General features: G+C 36.8%; 1 protein-coding gene across 4 annotated transcripts in view; it reads left to right on the plus strand.

Moving 5' to 3' along the window:
• Positions 1 to 22,191, plus strand: part of atp13a4.S (ATPase type 13A4 S homeolog) — a 63,750-nt gene that overhangs the window by 27,977 nt on the left and 13,582 nt on the right. For all 4 annotated transcript variants that reach the window (XM_018264465.2, XM_018264466.2, XM_018264467.2 and 1 more), the window contains 14 exon segments: positions 3 to 173; positions 376 to 533; positions 2,359 to 2,547; positions 5,985 to 6,046; positions 7,438 to 7,588; positions 10,030 to 10,110; positions 12,031 to 12,187; positions 13,608 to 13,725; positions 15,535 to 15,659; positions 16,336 to 16,499; positions 17,669 to 17,791; positions 18,021 to 18,100; positions 21,374 to 21,416; positions 21,735 to 21,844. In XM_018264465.2, coding sequence (XP_018119954.1) covers positions 3 to 173; positions 376 to 533; positions 2,359 to 2,547; positions 5,985 to 6,046; positions 7,438 to 7,588; positions 10,030 to 10,110; positions 12,031 to 12,187; positions 13,608 to 13,725; positions 15,535 to 15,659; positions 16,336 to 16,499; positions 17,669 to 17,791; positions 18,021 to 18,100; positions 21,374 to 21,416; positions 21,735 to 21,844 — 1,732 coding nt within the window.

Here is a 22,191-nt window from a genome sequence, read left to right on the forward strand (position 1 = left end):
AGGTGAGAGTATTCCAGTGACCAAGACTCCCCTGCCTAACACAGATAATACTGAGCCATGGAAAGTTCACAGCATACATGATTACAAACGGCACATTCTTTTCTGTGGAACTCAAGTCATCCAGGTTAAAGCGTCTCATAATAGCCCAGTGAAAGCTGTTGTATTGAGAACAGGTAACAATATACTTCTTTGGTGGATGTTTGTTAAAACAAAGGTTGACTTTTTTTCATGTTTGGAATTTGAAGAAAAGGCTGCTTGTGAATTTGTGCACAGCTTGATGGGATCTTTTTAGTTTTTTTGATTATTACTCTTTTATGATGATTGTTTTGTCTGCAATAAAACATGGTTTTAAATAGTTTTTATCTTGCATTTTAGGGTTTAACACTGCCAAAGGTGATCTTGTGAGATCCATCCTCTACCCTAAACCTGTGAATTATAAGCTGTTCCGAGACGCTGTCATATTTCTTTGCACACTTATTGGAACTGCCCTTATTGGAATGATCTATGCAGTCTGTGTATTTTCTCTATCTGGGGTAATTTAGCTATATATTTAAAATATTATTTGCCTTTTAGTTTTTTGCCTTATTTTAAGCCAACAATCTAAACGTTAAAAAAAAATAGGGTCCCGTGAATCAATGGAGATTTCAGCCTTGAGGCCAGATTTTTCAAAATTTGAAGAACATTCATGGGTTATGGAAAGTCTCTTAGTTTAAAGCAATGGAATACATAATTTGGACACCAGATGAGCAATTAATGTCAGATTTATCAAAATTTCTTGAGCATTATTTTTTTTACATGTTTTATTTCTTGTGTCCATTTTCTCAAGTACAGATATGTCTTAACATATCAGTAGAAAATAGAAATATACTACTGAATGCTACTAAATTTCCTAACCCAGTTCAATAATTCTCAAGTAAGTCCTGTAATAGAATTCTTCCCTAAAAGAAATTACATGACATAAGTATCTATAGGTACAGCAATCCGAGGGAGTGCTGTACTTACCAAACTTTGCCCCCTTTGTTAAAGGGGAACTCCACAAAAAACATAACTTAAGCTTTTTGAAAAGTAAACATAATTTCAAGCCACTTTGCAATATACATCATTTAAAAAATATGCAGACTTTTCATGATTTTTATTGGTTTCTGACAGTTCCCTAAGCCTAACCCCCTGCTCTCCTGCTGATCTCTCTGACTACTTTGCTGAGCTGGCTGACTACTATTACTTTGTATCAACAGTCAGCTTTAACAGTCCTCTTTATCAAATTTTGGTTTGGAAGCCGGAGTTCCCTTTTAACAAACGAACTTACTATTGATGGAAAGGGTTAAAAGGGTTTAAAATAAGTGCACATGCAATGAGAAAAGTGCAGGTTTGAGTTTGACTGTATTTTTTTAACGATAATGCAGTGTTCCCCCCTTTAAAATTCCTGGGTCATTTTAGTCCCAAGGGAGCAATGCACCTGATGCAATTGTCACTGATGCATTAAAACAAGCACAGTTATACATATGCATTAACACAAATCAGATGAATTTGCACTAGAAATCTTCAATATTTTGAAATTGTAAAAATGACATCTACCTCCAATTTTTAGGCATAAGCTTGGCCAATTTGGAAACCAATAGCATGGGTACTAGGAGTTGTTGTTCAATCAGGCTGAAAATCCTGGTCTAGATTGTCAATATTTGTTTCTATATCAATTGATAATGCTAATATCATTTAAATAGCACTTATACATGTAAGCAGCCATTTGCAGAGAGGTTGTTCGTCATTTACATCAATACTTTCCCCAATGGCGCACCCTATCCCACACATTTGGGACAACTTAAATTGAGAGCCAACTAAACTGTGTGTGTCAGTCTTTGGAGTGTGGTTGAAAACCAGAGGAAACCCACAGAGATAATGAGAACTCCATGTATATAGTATCTCTGCACAGGGCCAGATTTACATAGTGGGCGCCCCTAGGCCCACTGCCGTTCGTCACCCCTGTCCCCTCCCCTTTATTCGTGCAAATTGTCATCATCTTGACTGGAGCAATGGGGATTGGCCCATGGTAAATTTAAAAGTGATGGTATCCCCTGTGTTTTTGAACCAATGTGGGTGTGGTTGGGCAGCATGCCACCCCCCTAAAATCCTGCCACCCTAGGTCCGGGCCTAGGTGGCCTTTCTGTATGAGGAACCTACAAAAAAAACAAGGGAAACTATCACCTACATCCTGCTGAGATTATTGACTGTTTGGGCAAATATTGCAGCAATTTATGAATATTGTTCCTCGACATAAAATTGTAAAGAATTTGGGGATTCATTATCTACAGTACGTTATAATCATTATGTTTCAACTTTTTCTCTTTCACTGTTGGTCAGGTTGCCGCTGGCGAGGTGGTACTGAAGGCTCTCGATGTTATCACCATTGCAGTTCCTCCTGCACTTCCTGCCGCACTCACTGCAGGGATCATGTATGCTCAGAGAAGACTTGAGAAAGCAGGAATCTTCTGTATCAGTCCACAAAGGATCAACCTGTGTGGAATGCTAAACCTTTTCTGTTTTGATAAGGTATGCATTGGAATAGTGTGTATATATAGCAAAAGAAAAGTTTAATAAAGAAGGCTTACATTTAAAATTAAAATTCCCTTCCAACCTTTTTCCGACTAAAAACAGTACATTTCATAGAATGATACATGCCAAATCTATGATAAATAGGATAAATGAAGACATTTTGTAGAGATATAATTTGTATAAGATATTGTTTATTACATACTATAATTTGATATGTGCTGTATTTTAGAATGAAACTAAGCCATAAGAAACAAGAACAAGCTCACCCCTCTCCCTTATTATTTTATACCCACGGGCTAGGTAGAACAAGAGCAACACTTCATTTAACACACTCCTTGTGAAGAGATTTCTGTAGCCTTAATAATGTGAGCCCCTTTTGCTTCCATTATCATGGTGGGACCATAAATCATAAATATTGCTTTGCATATATCAATGTATAATGGTGGTGTTTGAAAATTAAAACCTGTATTACAGTATATTTGTATGTAGATTTACCAATTATTCACAGCAGAGTAAGTCCCTTATCCACAGTTTCTAATTTTTGGAGCATGATATATAAGGGGATAATTCTTGTTGCTGAAGGACACATGATTGCAATGTTGAGACCTGCAGAACCCCTCAACTTCCTTAAGCCCCCACAATATGAGACACCAGGTTGGGTAAAAAAAGGCTGCAGTGTTAATTAACATTCCCGTTAACATATACAGATACATAATATATATACATAACATTATAACTTATTATAACATCCAGCAGTAACCAACTGAACAAACCCTGAGTCTAGGCCTGTTGCCTGGGTCCAGCCTTTCAAGTCCCTATCTGAAGTTATGCACCTCCCCTAGTACCCCAGGCCTACCAGTTAACCCCTCATCTTAAAAAGTGCCTATTTAAAATCTCTATGGCTAGATTCCTAATCCTGGCAAACCCCTTGTCCAACAGACTCCAAGATGGAAAGTATTGAAAGCTACAAGGGAAGAGGTGGAGTTCCCACCTAGCAACGTCATGCCCACCTAGCAACATCATGCCCTGCTTCCCTCCATTTGTGTCCCAGGAAATAAAAAAAACCCTCCCTCTCTCCCCTTTTTCTCTCTCTCCCTCTTTTTCTTTGAAGTTTTTGCAATTTATATAGATATGTGAATGATCTTTTGTATTATATAACCGACTACGTATATTTATATATTTTTGTTTCATTTGTCTATTTATTTATCTGGCTGCTTTTGTTTGTTTCTTTAGCTACTGTATCCAATTTGTCTAATGGCTTACTTTAAATTTTGAAATTTTGAATTCTTGATTTTGCAACATAGTCTCTATTTTGACGCTGCAACACACATTTTTGCTTGATGGACATTTGGATATATTTTCTGCTCACATAGATTTTCTAATAGCTCTATTACAAGTTTATATCGTCTGACGTTTAAAATCCATTTACTCTGTGCTATTGCACGTTTCTTGTGATCTCTTGAATCAGGTTTTTTCTATTTGATTTTAATGGCAATTGCTATTTTAGTGTGAGCCCAGTAGAGGGCACCCATGCTTCTGATGAAGTGACATAGAGGTCACGAAATGCGTCAAGCACACATCCCCTGCCCGCATGTGATTTTAATGGAGTTTCAATAAAGTACATCTAATTTTAAGAAGTTGGTTTCCACGTGGTTATCATGGTGTCCGGTGGAATCCGTCTCTTTATCCCTTGAAATAAAAAAAACTAACCTACCTCCACCTGTAGTGACAACTTCTGTGTTCCACTAGTTTCTTCATGGCTGAGCTGGATCTGTGGGGATAGGGAAAGAACAGATCCATGCAGAGCATGAGTCTCAGAGTGCAATGCTAAAATGTTAAATATTTTCCTTGTTCAGCTTGGCATTAAAAGAATATGAGATATAGAATATACAAGCCAACCAATATCATCTTTTTATTAAAGTTGACTATGTGATTCAAGTTTGGTGAGTTTAGCCTCAAAGCTGTAAAAGTGGCAGCAATTAAAATGTTCAAATGTGTAAATTTCCGCACTTCCCTCTCCTTTCCTGTGACAATTCCTGCTAGATGGTGCAAAAAACTCTCTAGACGGTCGGCACACGTCAATCATAGTAATCACAGTTGAATGGAAGAGAGCAGCACAACACCAATTTGTTGCAGGTGGGGAGCTTCCCCATTTATTTTTCACCAAATAAATGGGGTGAAAAATAAATGGGGAAGCTCCCCACCTACAGCAATTAAAATGTTCCCATTCAGAGTCAATGCTGTTGTTGGCTCTTTCCATTTTTAGGCGTCCAACCAATATCGCCTTTTCATTAAGGTCGACCCCATGACTATGTGATTTGAGTTTGTTGAGTCTAGCCTCAAAGCTGTAAGAGTGGCAGCAATTTAAATTTCTCCATTCAAATTTGATTGACTGTTGTTGGCTCCTCTCACTTTTGGGCATCCAACAAATGTTGCTGTTTCATTCAGGTTGATCCCATGACGAAGTTATTCAAGTTTGGTGAGTGTAGCTTCAAAGCTGTAAGAGTGACAACACTTTGAAAATCTTCCATGTTAAAGTAAATGGAAAAATTGGGGTGTTCAGAGTGCCGCCCCTAAAAGACGGAATCGTCTAGAAAAGCACAAGCAACCTGCTCTGCTATAGGACCCCCCTGTTGTACCCCTAAAACTGTAGGAGGAATAGCGTTTAGAAAATTGGGGGCACGAAGAAAAAGAAGTGGAAGAATAAGCTGAAGTCGATGAACAATATTGGTATTTTCCAAACCAACAAAATTAAACTGCAGCCTCAAAGATCATTTTGTGCCCTCTCCACGAAAGCTGGATAGATGCATAATAAAAAGGCAAAATATATATAAAAAAGAAAAAAGAAAAGTAGCTAAAACCCATACATTTTCGAATTTTAGAAATAGTATTAACTTAAAGGTGAACTACCCCTTCAAAGTACTGGGTAAAAAGGGCAAAATATGCAGGACAGAAAGCTGCAAAACTATATCTGTGAATATAATCAGCAAAAGTTTGGATTTAAAGGCAACATTCACCTTATCTATCCTTAATTTTTTTTGCATCAAAGACTTTACAGCAGTAATTTTTTGTTATCTTTTTTTCTTGCCTGTTACATGAGTAAACGATTATTCCACCTGATAGTTAATAAATGTTATCTGTCTAGCTATGCAGGAAGCAATTGAATGAAAATCACATTCCCATTTAAAAGAAAATGTTTTTTTTATAATCACATTTACAAATAACTAGAGTATTGAATAAATGGATACTATATGAGTGTTGCATTCTTTCATTATGCAAAAAAAAAAAGCTTTTGGGTGGAAATTATATACGAGAAAATATAAAATAAGCACTTCTTGCAAATGTTTCTGTTAAATATAAATACATAAAAATAAATAAAATAAATTACCTAAGTCTAACACAGTCTGAAATCTGTCTTTGTATTTATTTCCTAGACTGGAACCTTAACAGAAGATGGGTTGGATCTTTGGGGTGTAGTTCCTGCCAGTGGATACAGGTTTGTTTTTTGTTTTTTTTTATAATACTCGTGAATATTTACCAGTTATTTGTATAATCATTGTTTGTTCACTGTTGTTCATAAGTAGGCTTTGAGAAACAATTAAGAAATATGTAGTTCATATAACTTTTTGAAATTTCAAGCTGGTAGTAAAATTCTTAAGAGAATCGAAACCCCAAAAAATGAATTGGTGTAAAATTATTCACAGTGGTCCTCTGAGTACTTCTTCAATTGATATTCCTTTTCTAAATGTTTATTCTTATATTAGTGACCATAAGGGGCAGATTTACTGAATGGTAAATTTGAATTGAAATTTTCACTTTTTTGTTGTTGGTCAAAACAAATTAGAATTTAAAACCACCAACTCGAATTTGAATTCGAATGAGATTTATCACGCTCGACCCTGGAAACCGTTTTAATTCCACTATTCTCCACCTAAAAACTACGAATTCATGTAGAAGTCAATTGCAGAGGTCCCTTGAACTGTTTGAAGATGTTAATAGTACTGATGAGTAGTGATGGGTGAATTTGTCCCGTTTTGCTTAGTCGAAAAATTAGCGAATTTCCCACGAAATTTGCAAAACGGCGAATAATTCGTGAAACAATGTCGGCGTCTCGTTTTTTGACACCGGCATCCATTTTTGGACAACTGCATCGCCAGTGAATTTTCGCTGCAGTTTTGCTCATTTATTCCCCAGCGGCGAATCACGCAAATTTGCGCCTGGCAAATAAATTCCCCATCACTACTGATAAGCCAAATTGCTGCTAAGTTTCACTTAGAAATTGACGCCCCATAGACTCCAATGGGAGAAAAAAAAATGTAAAAAAGAAAAACTTACACTCGCACACCCTGGCCGTCCAAAATCAAACGAATCCCAGTTGCTCGATGTTAGAGGAATTGGGCAACCTCAAAAACAGCGTAGACACAGAACACACCGGCACAACATGGATAATTCTATCAGGTTTAACCTTGCTCGTTTATTGCGGATGCAATGTTTCGGGGCGTGACCCCTTTCTCAAGCAATGCTTGAGAAAGGGGTCACGCCCCGAAACGTTGCATCCGCAATAAACGAGCAAGGTTAAACCTGCTAGAATTATCCATGTTGTGCCGGTGTGTTCTGTGTCTAGAAAAAAAAATGTTGCACGTTGAAAAAAATTTGACAAGCAAAATGTCGAGTTTGGTTTTTTGGAGGAAAACTCGATTCGAATTTGAAACATATTAATACAGTCTGTAAATTTGTCAAAATATGTTCTACCATTCTCTTCCACTGAACTCTAAATGTAGCTTTACCCATGCCTGACTCACATGGTATCTAAGCAATTAGCATGGATGTTTAGGTTTTATCATTGTTTTTATTCATATAATCTCAATGTGATTTACTTGAAAGCAGATTCCAGAATGTAATAATGCTATCGTCAGACCTGAGTCTTCCATGGGGTCCACTCTTTGGAGTTATGGCAACATGTCACTCCCTAATCGTTCTAGATGGCAGTGTACAAGGAGACCCACTGGACCAGAAAATGTTTGAGTCTACCTGCTGGGTAAATCTACTACTATAATAATGTACTTTTATACTTCTTGACTATACACTGTCTTTCAGGGGCAATCCTTGCTCCTCTACCGCCCCTCATCCCTCTTGATGCTAGCGCAGAAAAGTGCAATTGAGCTCTATGTGCTAGAAGAGCCTAATTTCAGATTTGAAAACCGGAAAGTTGGTTCTTAAAGTTACCAGGCTGCATTTTTGATTCAACTGGTAAACAGTGGGGAGTTTCTGAAGCCTCATCGTTGCTTTTTGTTATTTTTTTACACTAAACAGGGCAAAACTGAAACTGATTTTAAAATGACATTCAACTTTTGGTTACTACAAGCTCAGTCATAACAAATCAGCCCACAAGCTCACAGTTCTGTATTCAGAAGTTTTTCAGTGCACTGCTGATTTATTTTTTCCTTCACATTTGCCCTGCTTTACAATAAAAGTCTCTATATCAATAAGCCTGATACACAGGTAGCAAAAATGGGAAGAGATCTGCTTTAAAAACAAAGTATGCACTTTTTATAATTAAATAAATAAACAGTGGGGGTGGACTGCATACAAACATGGGACCTTCCCCCTCAGATGGCTAATGAAGCACTCTCTGGTTGGTAGCTGCATACCTTCCAGCACAGAAAAAGAGGTGTAAAGATCTGAGCAGTGAAAAATGACCCCCAAATACCAAGCACATTTTATAAAAGAACACCATTTTTTCATGTTTGTAATGGCAGCATCAGATGCAAAGTGCACCAGAAGGTAAACACAGAGGCCATCCACCATTCCTTGACATAGGTTTTGATCCTATGCCTTCCATTACATACTGTGAGTAAGTTAAAGGCACGTGAGGAATAGATTCCAATTATTTGCCAGGTATGGATTTGCGGCGAATTTCCACACTTCGCCGACTGCAAATGTTTTCGTGAAACTTCTGCGAAAATTCGCTGTGGAAAAATTCTCTGCAACAAAAAAATGTTGCGTGTCAAAATTATTTGGACGCAATGTAGACAAAAAAGTCGCTCGTGTAAAAATTGACGCACACATAAAAATTTAACGCATCAAAATTATTCAGATGCCCATTGACTTTTATGCATTTTGTCAAAAGAGTCGCCCGTATAAAAATTGTCGCTCGCGTCAAAATTGTCGGGCGCCAAAATAATTTTTACATCCATTGACTTCAACGCATTTCGCGAATTTTCATTGTTTTGTGAATTATTCGGCAAAGCAAAACAGCCCAGATTCGCTCATCACGACTCCCTAACGCAAGATAACAGCTCCTTGGTACTGGAAAGCACAGGATCAGGCAAAAAGACCTGAGATGGCTGCCTACACACCAATATTACAAGTAAAAAATATCTACTTGTTCATGAATAACATTTTGTATGGTAGAGATAATTATTTGCATTGTAAACAATGTGATTTTATAAATAAAAACTACACCCTAAAAATCATGACCGTATCCCTTTTAATACCCTTTCATTTTTTTGGTGTTATGTTCTTATAATTAAAGAAAAGTAAACAAGCACACAGATACAATTGTCAAACTGGGACAATCCCCTATGTTTACTCATGTTGAAAGACAAACAACAACATTTTGGGGGTGCTCTCCTTCGTCAGTTTTTATTTTTCTACAGTCTGGTGCTGTTCTACCTAATTGCTGAGCACTGGGGCTTCACATATACAGGTGTGCACGTTGACTTATCTGTGCACCATTAACTAAAGGGAGAGCCAGTGGAAGATAAATGTTGATGGCTGCCACATAGTTAATTTGGGTTTGAAAACACAATTGAGACAAATCATTGATGTGCTGCGAATCCTGCCAAGTATTTCTTAGTAAAAATGAAGAGACTCTGATGCTTCCCTTGCCTCCCCCCCCTCTTAAACAGTTGACCAGGGACAGTATTTATGGTAGATTGAAGCACATAGAGACTTATTTATAAAGGTGTGTACAATGATTTAAACGAGAACAAAACAGTGCAAAGTTTGTAAATTCATTAGTGCATTCCTTTCATGTTGTGAATGATTTAATGCCATGCACCTCAGAAAATATTATTATTTATAATAGGAGTCATGGTTTACAAAGAGCTAAGCCCAGTATATATTAAGGTGTGTATACAATTATTGTACACTACCTTAGACCAGTGTTCTTCCCTTGCTTCTGTCTATCTGTGCATAAATAATCAGTCACAACACATGAGTGGATTCCCTATCTCTTAGATAATATAGATAGTTGTCAGAGTACTTGACAACATTTTTTGATGGTGCTTTTTGGTCTGTGAGTGCATGTGAGGTCTTAGAACAAGGGAATAGTGTCTCCTTGCATAAGTGTATGGCTGCATGGTCTCTTTTGTCTCACCAACAGGACTTGTCACTTTGGAGATACTTCACCACAATAACATTTTAAACAAGAAAATCTGCTGACAAAATTGACACTATTGCCACAATTTTCTCTAGATACTTGAAGATCAACAGGAAGATAACATGACAGAGAATACGCCACAACGAATAGTAAAACCTGGCCATAATACGAGCAGTGTAAGAAACATATTTTTTATTTCATCGGTATTTATTGGATGCACTTAATGGGTCTTTCTCTATAACACCAGCAAAATGTCATAAGTGGTTTTTACATTGCTGGCTCATTTATGTAGTGTAAATGAAGTTGCAGTACTTACAGCCAAAGTTGCCCTTTACATCCCACTGATCTGGTCAGATGAATCACATGCAATTGTCAGATGAGAACCTGGTGGATGTATTGCCTTCAGTCAGTATTTTACTGGCCTAGCCGGTAAAATAGCTGCCAAAGCCAGGGCTGGTATTACTAATTTATCGGCAATGTAGTAGCCAGTAAATTCTTAATACACTTCAGTTTAGCTCCTGGCCCACCCCCCATCCTCTCAGAATTACATTTTTCACTGTTCTGATCCCCCTTGAAGTGTCAGTGATGTCATAGCTCTGCCTACCCTCATTACTCTGCCCCTCTGATGTCACTGACCACCCCCTCCACTGGCCAGTAAATGCATCCCAAAAAGGTGGCAACCCTACCTGGTATCTCCAGTGTTCCCCCTGCTGGCTGCGTGACAGCACGCAAAAAATGTGCAAAAAGGATCTGGGTTAATTGCTAATGTTATAATGCCAATTGCAACTCAACATAGTGGCAAAAATGACAGTGGAATTATGGGAAGAAATGCTGCATTGTGGATTAAAGGAGAACTAAAACTTAACTAAAGAACTATTATAGAAATGCTGTACATTATGTTTGGGCTTCTATACCAGTCCAAGGCAACCACAGCCCTTTAGCAGTAAAGATCTGTGCTTCCAAAGATGTCCCTGTAGCTCCCCATCTTCTTTTGTGTTGATTCACTGCACATGCTCTGTGCTGCTGTCACTTACTGAGCTTAGGGACCAACACACATATATACAGGAATATATATCAAATAAATGTCATAATATAAGACTGATTAGTCAACAGCTGCTCAGAGCCCATTGAGCATGTGAATGTCACTGACACTTTCCAAGATGGTGACCCCCTGTGACAAGTTTGAAGGCCTGGACCATTGCTACTAATGAGAGGTTGAAACTTTAGGCTGGAGCAATAAGTCTAGTATATAAAATAAGACATTTTTAGCCATGTTCACTTTTAGGGTTTAGTTCTTTTTGTAAAACATGGTGGACTTCAGTAAGTAATAACAATATTCAATATCAATAGGATAAATACTAGAAATGTTCTAAATGGGTTTGTAATTTGTTTTCCCCTCTAAATATTTAGGGGGCAGATTTATCAATGGTTGAATAGTAAATTTCAATACCGGGTGTCAAAATTGATACATTCAAATTTTAATCCCTCTATTTGAATGTAGATTCAAATATGAGATTTATAACACCTCAACCATGGAAACAGTCCTAATTCGAATATTTGCCACCTAAAATCCGCCGAGTTAATTTAAAAGTCGATGGCAGAGGTTCGTTGAGCCATTTGGAGATGTTAGTACCCTTCCCGACATTCAAGTTTTTTTGTGAATCGAATACAAATCGAATAAGATTCAAATTTTCGGGTCGGAACCATTCGTTTGAATATTAGACATTCACATTTTTTATTAAATAAGCTCCCAGTCGAAATGTGAGTATATTCAAATTTAAAAAAAATTCACATGAATTTGAAATTCGACCTTTAATATATGGGCCTCTAAATGTTGAAATATAAAACTAAGCATGTTTTATTATACGTTTTTGATGTGTTGTTCAGAAAGTAGAAATTTATATACAGTAGAACTAATAAAGTAGAAAATTGTATAGTAGTAAAAACTGTTTAAAAATGTGTAGCAGAACTGGTAGGTGGTAGAATTGACAGTATTTACGATATTGCATCAATCTCTCATCAAGGAAAGTGATGGATACCTTTTCGCTTGTTTCTATATTCAAACACTGTATGCTATGTATCTCCTGTTTCCCTAGGATGCTATTGAAGGCATTCTTATTCTACAGCAGTTCCCATTCTCCTCTTCACTGCAGAGAATGTCTGTAATTACACAAGTACTGAATGGTGATGAATATGCAATATACGTGAAGGGTGCTCCAGAGATGGTGGCTTCATTCTGCAAAACAGAATCTGGTTAGCTGTTTTATAAATAGTTTGACTTTGTTAATAATGTGAAATCTTCTACCCTAGCTATCTAGGGATAAAGGTATGTTGTCAATACTGACTATTGCCAGTGGGTAATTTCTAATACCCGTTGAATGCACAAATTACACTACACAAGTGCAACTAATATTTCATTATTCATCCTCTCCTACTATACCTGCTACAATTCATTCTTTTTATCTTTACTACAGCTGCTGCTCTGTGAACTTTCACTATATATGGGCCCTAGGGTGATAGCAAATCCCCCAGTTTTCTTTTTTATTTTACAAGATTACAGTTCCAGCTGATGAAAAACAGCTTCACAGTATTATTCTACCACCACCATATTTTATAGTTCACTCATATCTGAGTGGGAAATGGTAGATTTGTCTCATGTATTGCTTTGAACTTTCACGAAATCAATCCTGTCTTGGTTTCATCTGACCACAAAACCTACTTTAAACTGGGTAATTCACATGCATTTTTGTAAACTCCAGCTGTAGTTTTTGGTAACATGGTAATTGCTTTTTATGTGCAGCAGCTATTGATCCATACATACAGTGAAGTAAGGTGGTAGTAACATGATACTATGGGACAGAGATTGGGCATCTTTTTAAAATAAAAGGAAAAATTAGGAATATTTTGCAAAAGTAGCTGTTTCAGCAGAACAATAACCCTAATGAACCCAAGGCCAAAGTAATACTGTGCTTCAAGAATATAAAAATGGAGATCAGTTGAAAAGCTGTGATTTTAATCCATTTGGATAATGCACAAGTATTACATAAATCCTACAGTCATCAAAGCTTGTTCATGCTTATCTCAAAAGATTTAAAGCAGTTATTTCTGCAGAAGGAGATTATAAAAAAATATTGTGTATATGTTTATATATGTGTATTTAAACAACAAGCATATTTCAGATTTTAACCCTTCTTATGATTATTTTCTAACATAGACCATTAATGCATTAAATAGTTTTTTTTCAAATTTCAAATAAAATATCACTGGGAACAACATTTCAATGTGGGATTTGTCATTCGGTAAACTGGTCATGGGTCAATTTTCCCAAGCATTTCAGCTATCATTTATATTGTCAATCACCCTGAAAATTCTGAGCAAGACTAGGGGGCAAATGTATCGCAAACCGAAATTGAATTTTTGCTGTGAAAATTGCAGCAAAAATTGTAAACTCAAATTTTTGAAAAAGCTGTTTAATAATTTGAGTTTGAATTATAAAAAATGTAATTTTCATATGGTTATTTTTTTCACAAAGTAACTTAAGTGTTTTCCATAAATATGCTAGCAGTTGAGAAAAAAAATTATTGTGAAAAAGATCAACTTTCAAAATTAGTAAACAGGCCTTTAGATATTTGATATACTTTTTAAAATGGATATTTTTCTCTTTACTTTCCAGTTCCAATAAACTTTTCTGATGAACTGGAGTTTTACACCAAGCAAGGCTTCAGAGTCATTGGGTTAGCATATAAGATATTGGACATGAATGATCCCAAAAAAGTGATCACGCTAAAGAGGTAAAAATAAGTAGATTTCTATTGGTATTCAGATGGAGCTACAATAATGTCCTTTCACATCTGTGATTATAAATTCATAAATTAAAGCCATAGCATTTAATGATATAAAGCTAAAAGCAATTGCAGAAATGAAGTTGTGAGATATAATTTAGGAGCATACACAGGAGCAAGCAGTTTGTAATAGGTTGACTATATCCTACAAAATAAGGTTCAGAGAAATATTAAAGGATTTTACTTTTTATTGCATGGCTTCCTGGAGAATAGTATATCAAAGTAATTAAAATATAATGTAAGTGTTGCCCTGCACTGTAAAAGTTGCGTATATACACAAATCTGCTGTGTAGCCATGGGGTCAGCCGTTTAAGCTGGAACAACTGAGAAAAGTCACAGACACAACACTGTTGTATTCTACATTTGTAGCCTTACAGGGTGTTCATTTTTTAATAGGGTCAGTGACCCGCATTTTAATGCTGGAAAGAGTCCATGGTTTTCATTTTTTGTTATTTTGCATTCGAAACAATCTGGTAGCTAGGGTCCAAATTACCCTAGCAGCAATGCATTGACTTGAATAAAAGACTGAAATATGAACAGGAAAGGACCTCACTAGAAAGAGGAGAAATAAAACATAGCAATAACAATACACTTGTAGCCTAACAGAACATTTGCTTTTTAGATGGGGGTCAATGATAAAAGGTTAAAACACAATACACAAAAACATGCTTGTTATAAAAATAATAATTAATTGGCTCTGGCTAAATAAGAAGGTTAATGCAGCACAGTACAGGTATAAGATATATTATCCAAAATGCTTGGAATCTGAGGTTTTCCATATCGGGGATCTTTCTTTAGTTTGATCACTGGACCTTAAATCTGATAAAATACATATCAATATTAACCAAATCCAAAAGGATTGTAATGCAACCAATTTGGATTTAAGCTAATATAAAAGATTCTTTGGGAGATGGCCTTCCCATAATTCAGAGCTTTCTGGATAAGAGATTCCATACCTGTATGAAGTGAATTTGGAAAGGTCTCAATATTATTTTAAGGATTTCTAATCTTACCTTGTTGCTTGATGGAAGGAAACAAGGTATTGGGAACCAGGCTTGTTTATTAAACATTGTTACCATGTTATTTGATACTAGTGGTAGCATTTCATGCAGTTCTGTCTGCTGAATCCAAAAACAGTTACTTGGACTTAACATTTCATGGAAGCATTGGATTCTTAATGTTATATCACCCTTAGATTGTGCAGTTAATATAAATTCTTGCTCAGATTGTAATTTTTTAATATGAAAATATTTTATATAGAATGTATATTATGGCTGGGCTTTCCTAATGCTTCAGCATATATTTTTATGTAGTACAGGTGTGGGACCTGTTATCCAGAATGATTGGGACCTGGAGTTTTCTGGATAATGGATCTTTCTGTAATTTGGATCTTCATACCTTAAGTCTACTAGAAAATCATGTAAACATTTAAATAAATCCAAAAGGATGGTTTTGCTTCCAATAAAGTACAAGGTACTGTTTTATTATTACAGAGAAAAAGGAAATCATTTTTAAAATTTTGGAGTCTATGGGAGACAGCCATTACGTAATTCGGAGCTTTTTGGATAACGAATCCCATACTTGTATTAATATATTGACTTCAGGCTTTATCCCACTTATATTGTAATACAAGATCTAGAGTGCAACTGTGGTCTGTGCACATCTCTGTTAGTAAACATGCCCCTTAGTTTGGTTTTAAAGTCAAATACAGTGGAATATTAAATTTGCTCATTGATAATTGTGTATTTTTGTTATAAGGGAAGAAGTGGAGTCAGATCTCATTTTCCTTGGATTGCTAGTGCTGGAGAACCGATTAAAATTAGAGACAAGGCCAGTCTTGAAAGAGCTTAACCGTGCCAAGATCAGATCTGTTATGATCACAGGTATCTCCGTCTAATAATCAAATATTCAATCTGACATTGATCTCTCTATGGCAGCTTTCAAGGTAATATCTTCAACCAAGAAATGTTGTTCCGTAAGTGATATGATAAGGTGGAGTTATTAGACTGGTGTATTGTGTTGTTTGTCATATATTTGATGGGCTTATCGCAATTTACTATGCCATACTCTGTCATACACTTATATGTAATAAAAGGCAAATACAGTCATGGCCACTCTGCTTAAAGGAGAAGGAAAGTCATCTTGCACTTGGAGGTGCCATATGTTAGGGACCCGCAAATGAATGTGTTTACTTACCTGAATACTCGGGCCAGTGCTCCTATCATCAGAAAACTGCACCGGCCCTGGGTTATTCCAGCGAGCACCACGGAGACCTTCTCTTCTGGCTTCTTCTGTCTTCTCGTGGCTGTGCATGTGAATTAAAGTGAAAAGCCGAACTTTAACTAAAAATTTGGCTTTGTCATTCTATTGTGCATGTGTCTGCCCTGGGAAATTTGAAGACAGAAGAAGTAAGACAGGTAAGTAAATACATTCACTTGGGGGTGCCTAACATTTGGCACCCCGAGTGGTTAACGACTTTCCTTCTCCTTTAAAACTGACACCTGTACAATAACATTGTTTCACCACAAGGAAGGTGATATTGGTGTGTTTTTCTTGCAGGAGACAATCTTCAGACAGCTGTCACCGTTGCTAAGAACTCTGGAATGATAAGTGAAGGCAGCAATGTCATTTTGATTGAGGCCAAGGAACCAAGTGGGTCTGACTTGGCCACCATCACATGGACATTAGTGGAAGGCACAAAACCTAAAAATTCTGACATCATGGTAAGAGTCATCAAATGCAATAAGATTCTTCTTGGTATGTAGCTGTTATATGTTATATATCTCTTGAATAAGAGAGCAGGGGTAATTGTTTAATGCAGGGAAGGGTGCAAAGTGTACAAAAGGGAGCAGGCTGCATCTAACAGCATTGCACTCACAGTATGTCCTCAGAAGTGATGACCAAATCAACACTAACTGGCCAAAAGTTACTAATTTCTTAATATTCACATTTCTATTTTTTTCGCATTCATAATTTTTTCTCAAAAAAATAGATTTTTTTGTTTTTCTCTTAAACTCTAAAAAATGGGACATTTCTTGATTGTACAAACCACAAAAAAACTCTAATACAAAACTGCACCAAGTAACAGCTGCCAAAGTCCCTTAAAAGACAATGGGAGCTGCGCTGATATTACTGGGCCATTTATAATCAATTCAGACTTTTATAGGTTTTCTGATTTTTTTTTTGCTATAAACTGTCTAATAAACTCAAATTCTTAGATTTTAGAAGTTTTTGTATTTTCTAAAGCATCATTTTGTATTTTTTTCCATTCATACTTTTTATATTTGGATCTTTGAATAACTTTCATGGCATTTAGAATTTTAGAGGAATAAAAACCCCTTAAACCACTAAAATTCAACCTTTAATAAAAAAGCCTCCAAAGGGTGTGATTTTGGGCCATTTAGTGCTCCAGCACTTGCAGTGGAGGCATAGATAAATGAGGCCCAACATGTAGTAAGAAAGAATCCTATAACCTTATGCATAATGTCTAGTTTTACATATTTAGCACGTGTAGTATATGGGAACCTGTTTTCTAGTTCAAGTCTTTTCTTCTGCTTATAATAATATTATGAAATGCAAATATCTGAAACCTGTGACTCTTCCCTACTGTAGCTAAAGTACAACTCTCAGAATTCTCTTATGTTTAAGAAAGGGTTTTTCTAAAACTCAGCAGCTAAAGAGCTACATGTTGCAGATCCCTGTTAAAATGTGTAGGCAAAGCATATCTGGCAAAGTATCTACTAAAGTAGCACCATAGTTGGCGTTAACAGCAACTTGTATTTCAGCTTTGATATTACTTTAAATCATTTTGTTTTTGGGTAGCAGAAGGATGACTTGTTCTATAATGATCTTGTCTGTGCAAATGAATAGTCTTTCCTTCTTATATTTGTAGGATATTTGTATCAGCATGGAAGAGCTATCTAAACCTGCAGATGAAAAACTTCATTACCATTTTACAATGACTGGAAGTACATACCAAGTTATAATTCAACATTTCAACAATTTGTTACAAAAGGTAGCCATTCTGTCATGCTCTTTATATGCTTAGATGTATTACCTGGGTGATGGTACAGGTACTGATTTAGCTGTGGTTAAGTCAGGATGGATTAAAACATGTTTTTGACTTAATAAGAATGTATTACACATAGTTTGAGACCTGCAGGAAGAGGAGTGCCAGCAAGTCTGTGATGCTCATAATCTATTGCCAACATGTTAAAAGCTAAATTTCTTTTCATCGCCTACAGATTCTAATACATGGAACAGTTTTTGCCCGTATGTCTCCAGGGCAAAAATCTAATCTTGTTGAAGAATTTCAAAAATTGGGGTAAGTTCTGCATATGTTTTCATATTTATTAGAACATATTCTTTTCATTGCTGTCACTTTTATTTGTACTCTGTTAGATTTCCAATTACATCTCCTATTAGATGGAAATTGTGGGAAAGCAGGAGGTGGTATTTTTAGAAAGGATTGTTTGCCAACTTAAAGGAGAAGGAAAGTTGTTTACCACTTGGGGGTGCCAAATGTTAGGCACCCCCAAGTGAATGTGTTTACTTTCCTGAAACCCCGGGGCGGTGCTTCTATCAGCAGAAAACTGCACCGGCCCTGGGTTATTCCAGCGAGCACCACGGAGCGATCCTCTTCCGGCTTCTTCTTTATTCTTGCGGCTGCGCATGCTCATTAGAGTGAAAAGCTGAACTTAAACTAAAAAGTCGGCTTTTTCATTCTACTGCGCATGCATCTGCCCTGGGAAATTTGAAGAAAAAGCCGGAAGAGGATCGCTCCATGGTGCTCACTGGAACAACCCCGGGCCGGTGCAGTTTTTGCTGATAGGAGCACCAGCCTGGGGTTTTAGGTAAGTAAATAGATTCACTTGGGGGGTGTCTAACATTTGGCACCCCCAAGTGGTAAACGACTTTCTTTCTCCTTTAAGGGAACAATAAAAAGAAGAGTTACTTGCCCATCAGATTAAGGTTGGTAAACAAATCATATTAGCAATGTATATTGATATTGAGACTGTCCTGAAAATCCAGTCATCGCCTTGCTTTAGTCAGTGAGACATCTAGCTGCAAAAAGCTCATACCCTGAGATGTGTTTTTTTTTTTTTCCATGTGGAAAAATTAAGCTCAGGGACGCTGTGCCAATGAGGTGAGTTGAGAAACTTGTCTCAGGTGGAAGCACCCCACACGTTACCATTGGTAATTTTCAGTGCAGAGAACACAGTTGTGCTCTCTGCACTAGCGTTTTGGGCCCCCCACTGGACCCCTTCTGGCACCAAAAAGGTGAACATAAGGGGGGCCATCAGCAGGAAAGCCACAGCAGAGGGGTCAGAGTTGCTTCTGAATAAGCTTCAGTTTTTATTTCAGATAAGGTTGACTTTAATGGCAGCTTTGCCATGTTTGTTTCCCTACATTTTTTGATTCAGGTTGTTGTTACATGCTATGTCATAAAACTGAAAAATGATTACCTTAAAAGGTCACACTGTAATAACATTGTTTTTAAAGTTTTATATAATACTTTTGCTATTGTAAAACTTTTGTTTTTACCCAATAGTCCATTCTCCATTGCTACTAGTGAATACTACATATTTTTCATGTCAAAACGAGTTTTTGTATGCAACAGCTTTTGCCACTGCATCTACTGTACATGGGCAGGAAGTAGATGGGATGTAGGCATTCTTTTGCATGCCCCCTTAACCTGTTCCTCTTTCACCCAAGGCAGGAGGATGTCAGGGAATGCTAGGTGCACGAGCCATGTACTCACCACCTGTCAAAGCTGCACTCTACACAAGGGGGTGCATTTATTTACATTGGAGACAAACCTCACCAGTGATGTTGCCCATAGCAAAGCAATTGGATTTGAACTGTTAAGGTGGCCATAGACGCAAAGATCCTATCGTACGAATCGAGGATTTGTACGATTTTCGGACTGTGCGTGGAGAGTGCCGACATTTTTCGTCCGGCGGAGATCGGTCATCTGATTTTGTCCCGACCAATCCCACCCATTGCGCATCGTAATCTGATTGGTTCGGCCATAGGGCCGAACGTTCAGATTACCCCTGATATAGCCATGCCTGTTAGTGGCATATTGGAGAAAGATCCGCTCATTTGGCGATGTCGTCAAACTAGCGGATCTTTGCGTCTATGGCCGCCAAAGATCTGTTTTGGTGATATGGGCAACATCATGAACAATGTTTGTCATCAATTTTAATAAAAATGCCCTTGTGGGTTTTTTTTTTTAAACTGGAGTAAGATACATAGTACAGAGTCTACCTACCAGTGCTGCAGGTGCAATTGTGCACCCGTTTGAACTTGCACCTATAGCATTTGTGAATTAGCTCAAAACTAGCACTTGAGAAAGGAGGTTGTACCTCCGAAACGTTGTGTGTGGATCTCAATAAACTACAAGTTTTTTGCACATTTGCGTGTGTGCCACACCTCAGTGTAGCCAGAACAAACAGGCATGGTAGGCAGGATTTTTATACAAAAATTATCAATACAGGTCTGGTATCCATTATCCGGAAACCTGTTATCCAAAAAATATGGAAAATATGTCTCCCATAGACTCCATTTTATCCAAATAATCCAATTTTTTAAAAATTATATCCTTTTTCTCTATAATAATAAAATAGTCCCTTGTACTTAATCCAAACTAAGATATAATTAATCCCTATTGGAAGCAAAACCAGACTATTCAGTTTATTTAGGGGCAGATTTATTATGTGGTGTAAAAAACGGCAGAAGAATTCGCTGCACATCACCTGGCATTGTTGTGTAAAAAATGGCATTCTATTTTTTACATGCTTTTTCTTTCAGCAACTTCTGCTGAAACTTACTTACTTCATCTGGCGTTTGCATTGCGTAACATAATATACACCTTGATAAATTCACCATTTATTTTACAGAGCTTTTTATACCGTTTTTGCAGCCAGTTTAGTTTTACACAGCATAAAAAATAGGCCCCTTAATGTTTACATGAATTTCTAGTAGAGTTAAAGTATGAAGAGCCAAATTACAGAAAGATCCATTATACAGAAAACCCCAGGTCCTGGGCATTCTGGATAACAGGTCCCATACATGTACGGTAATTAGGGTGTTTTGCTGCAACATATTACTTTGCCAATAGAATCAGCACCACAATATTTACTAATGTTAGGCCTTAAACGATATTTTGAGCATCACTGACCTTTTCTTAAGGATGATGTTGTACATTAACAGCTGATTAAAGGGAATGATATAGAAAGAGGCAGTAGACAAAATGGCATAAACATTTTGTCGTAATGAACATCTGATCATCATTATGATCGTCTGTTTTCCTGTTACATTTTTGCTTAGTGCTGTGTGGAACCTTTCCTCTTAACTTCAAGTTCCTCCTTTACCTTCCCCACAGGTACATTTAAACTTTCCTGATTTTTCTGTCCAGCACATGACCGGTTTCTTTTCCTTTAAACACTTCCATTTGTGTGAATGTAATCTCTTTGTTTCTGTGCCGGCACTCCCTACTCAATCCTCCGCTCTCTTTTTGTGAGTTTAATATTCTACAATAGATGTTTTCAAGAACTGCACATTGTTTCAATTATTATACTTTTATATTTTTTAGTTACTCTGTTGGCATGTGTGGTGATGGTGCCAATGACTGTGGCGTAAGTACATTATCCAAACGTTTTTAACTTTTTGGGTTAAAGAAAGGCAAGTCTTAATTGCTAACTTTTAAAATATTTCAATATTTTTAAATGGGTACTACCTGAAATTTTAAATTCTTTAGAGGAGTAACACAGGGTAGTGGGGTAATTTATAACATTTTCACTTAGAACTCTTTGCTAGTGACTAGGCAATGCCAAAGGCTATTAGACCAATCAAATGAAGCATGCTGTAGTAATTTAGCTCTTGCAGTTCTGTCTTAATAAATAATTCTCAGCAAAGGAACTATAGACTTAAGCTGATTTTTTTTCTTTCTCCAGGCTTTGAAAATGGCGCATGTTGGAATTTCCTTATCTGAACAAGAAGCTTCTGTTGCGTCACCATTTACATCAAACACCCCAAATATCGAGTGTGTTCCATGTTTAATAAAGTAAGTTATGATTTTTTTTTTTATTAAACTAATATTAGTTGGGTAAATGTCCCAGAAATACATTAATTGCCAAAGTAGAAGATGACTTATCTCTTTCTACTAGATCTGGCCAGACATAGAGTATATGGGTAAAAGCATCCAGACACATTTGTAGCTTCACACAGTCCAGGCAGTCTGTGTAACCTGTGCCTTTTCTCCTTCGAATGGCTGTCCCATGGGCTACAAGTAGTAATGAGCGAATTTATTTGCCAGCCATGGATTTGCGGTGAAATTCTGCATTTCGACATGTGCAAATTTTTTTTCAAAACTGCGGATAAAATTTGCTGAGAAAAAACACCCATAAAAAA

Source organism: Xenopus laevis, chromosome 5S (assembly GCF_017654675.1).
Source record: "Xenopus laevis strain J_2021 chromosome 5S, Xenopus_laevis_v10.1, whole genome shotgun sequence".
Lineage (NCBI taxonomy): Eukaryota > Metazoa > Chordata > Amphibia > Anura > Pipidae > Xenopus > Xenopus laevis.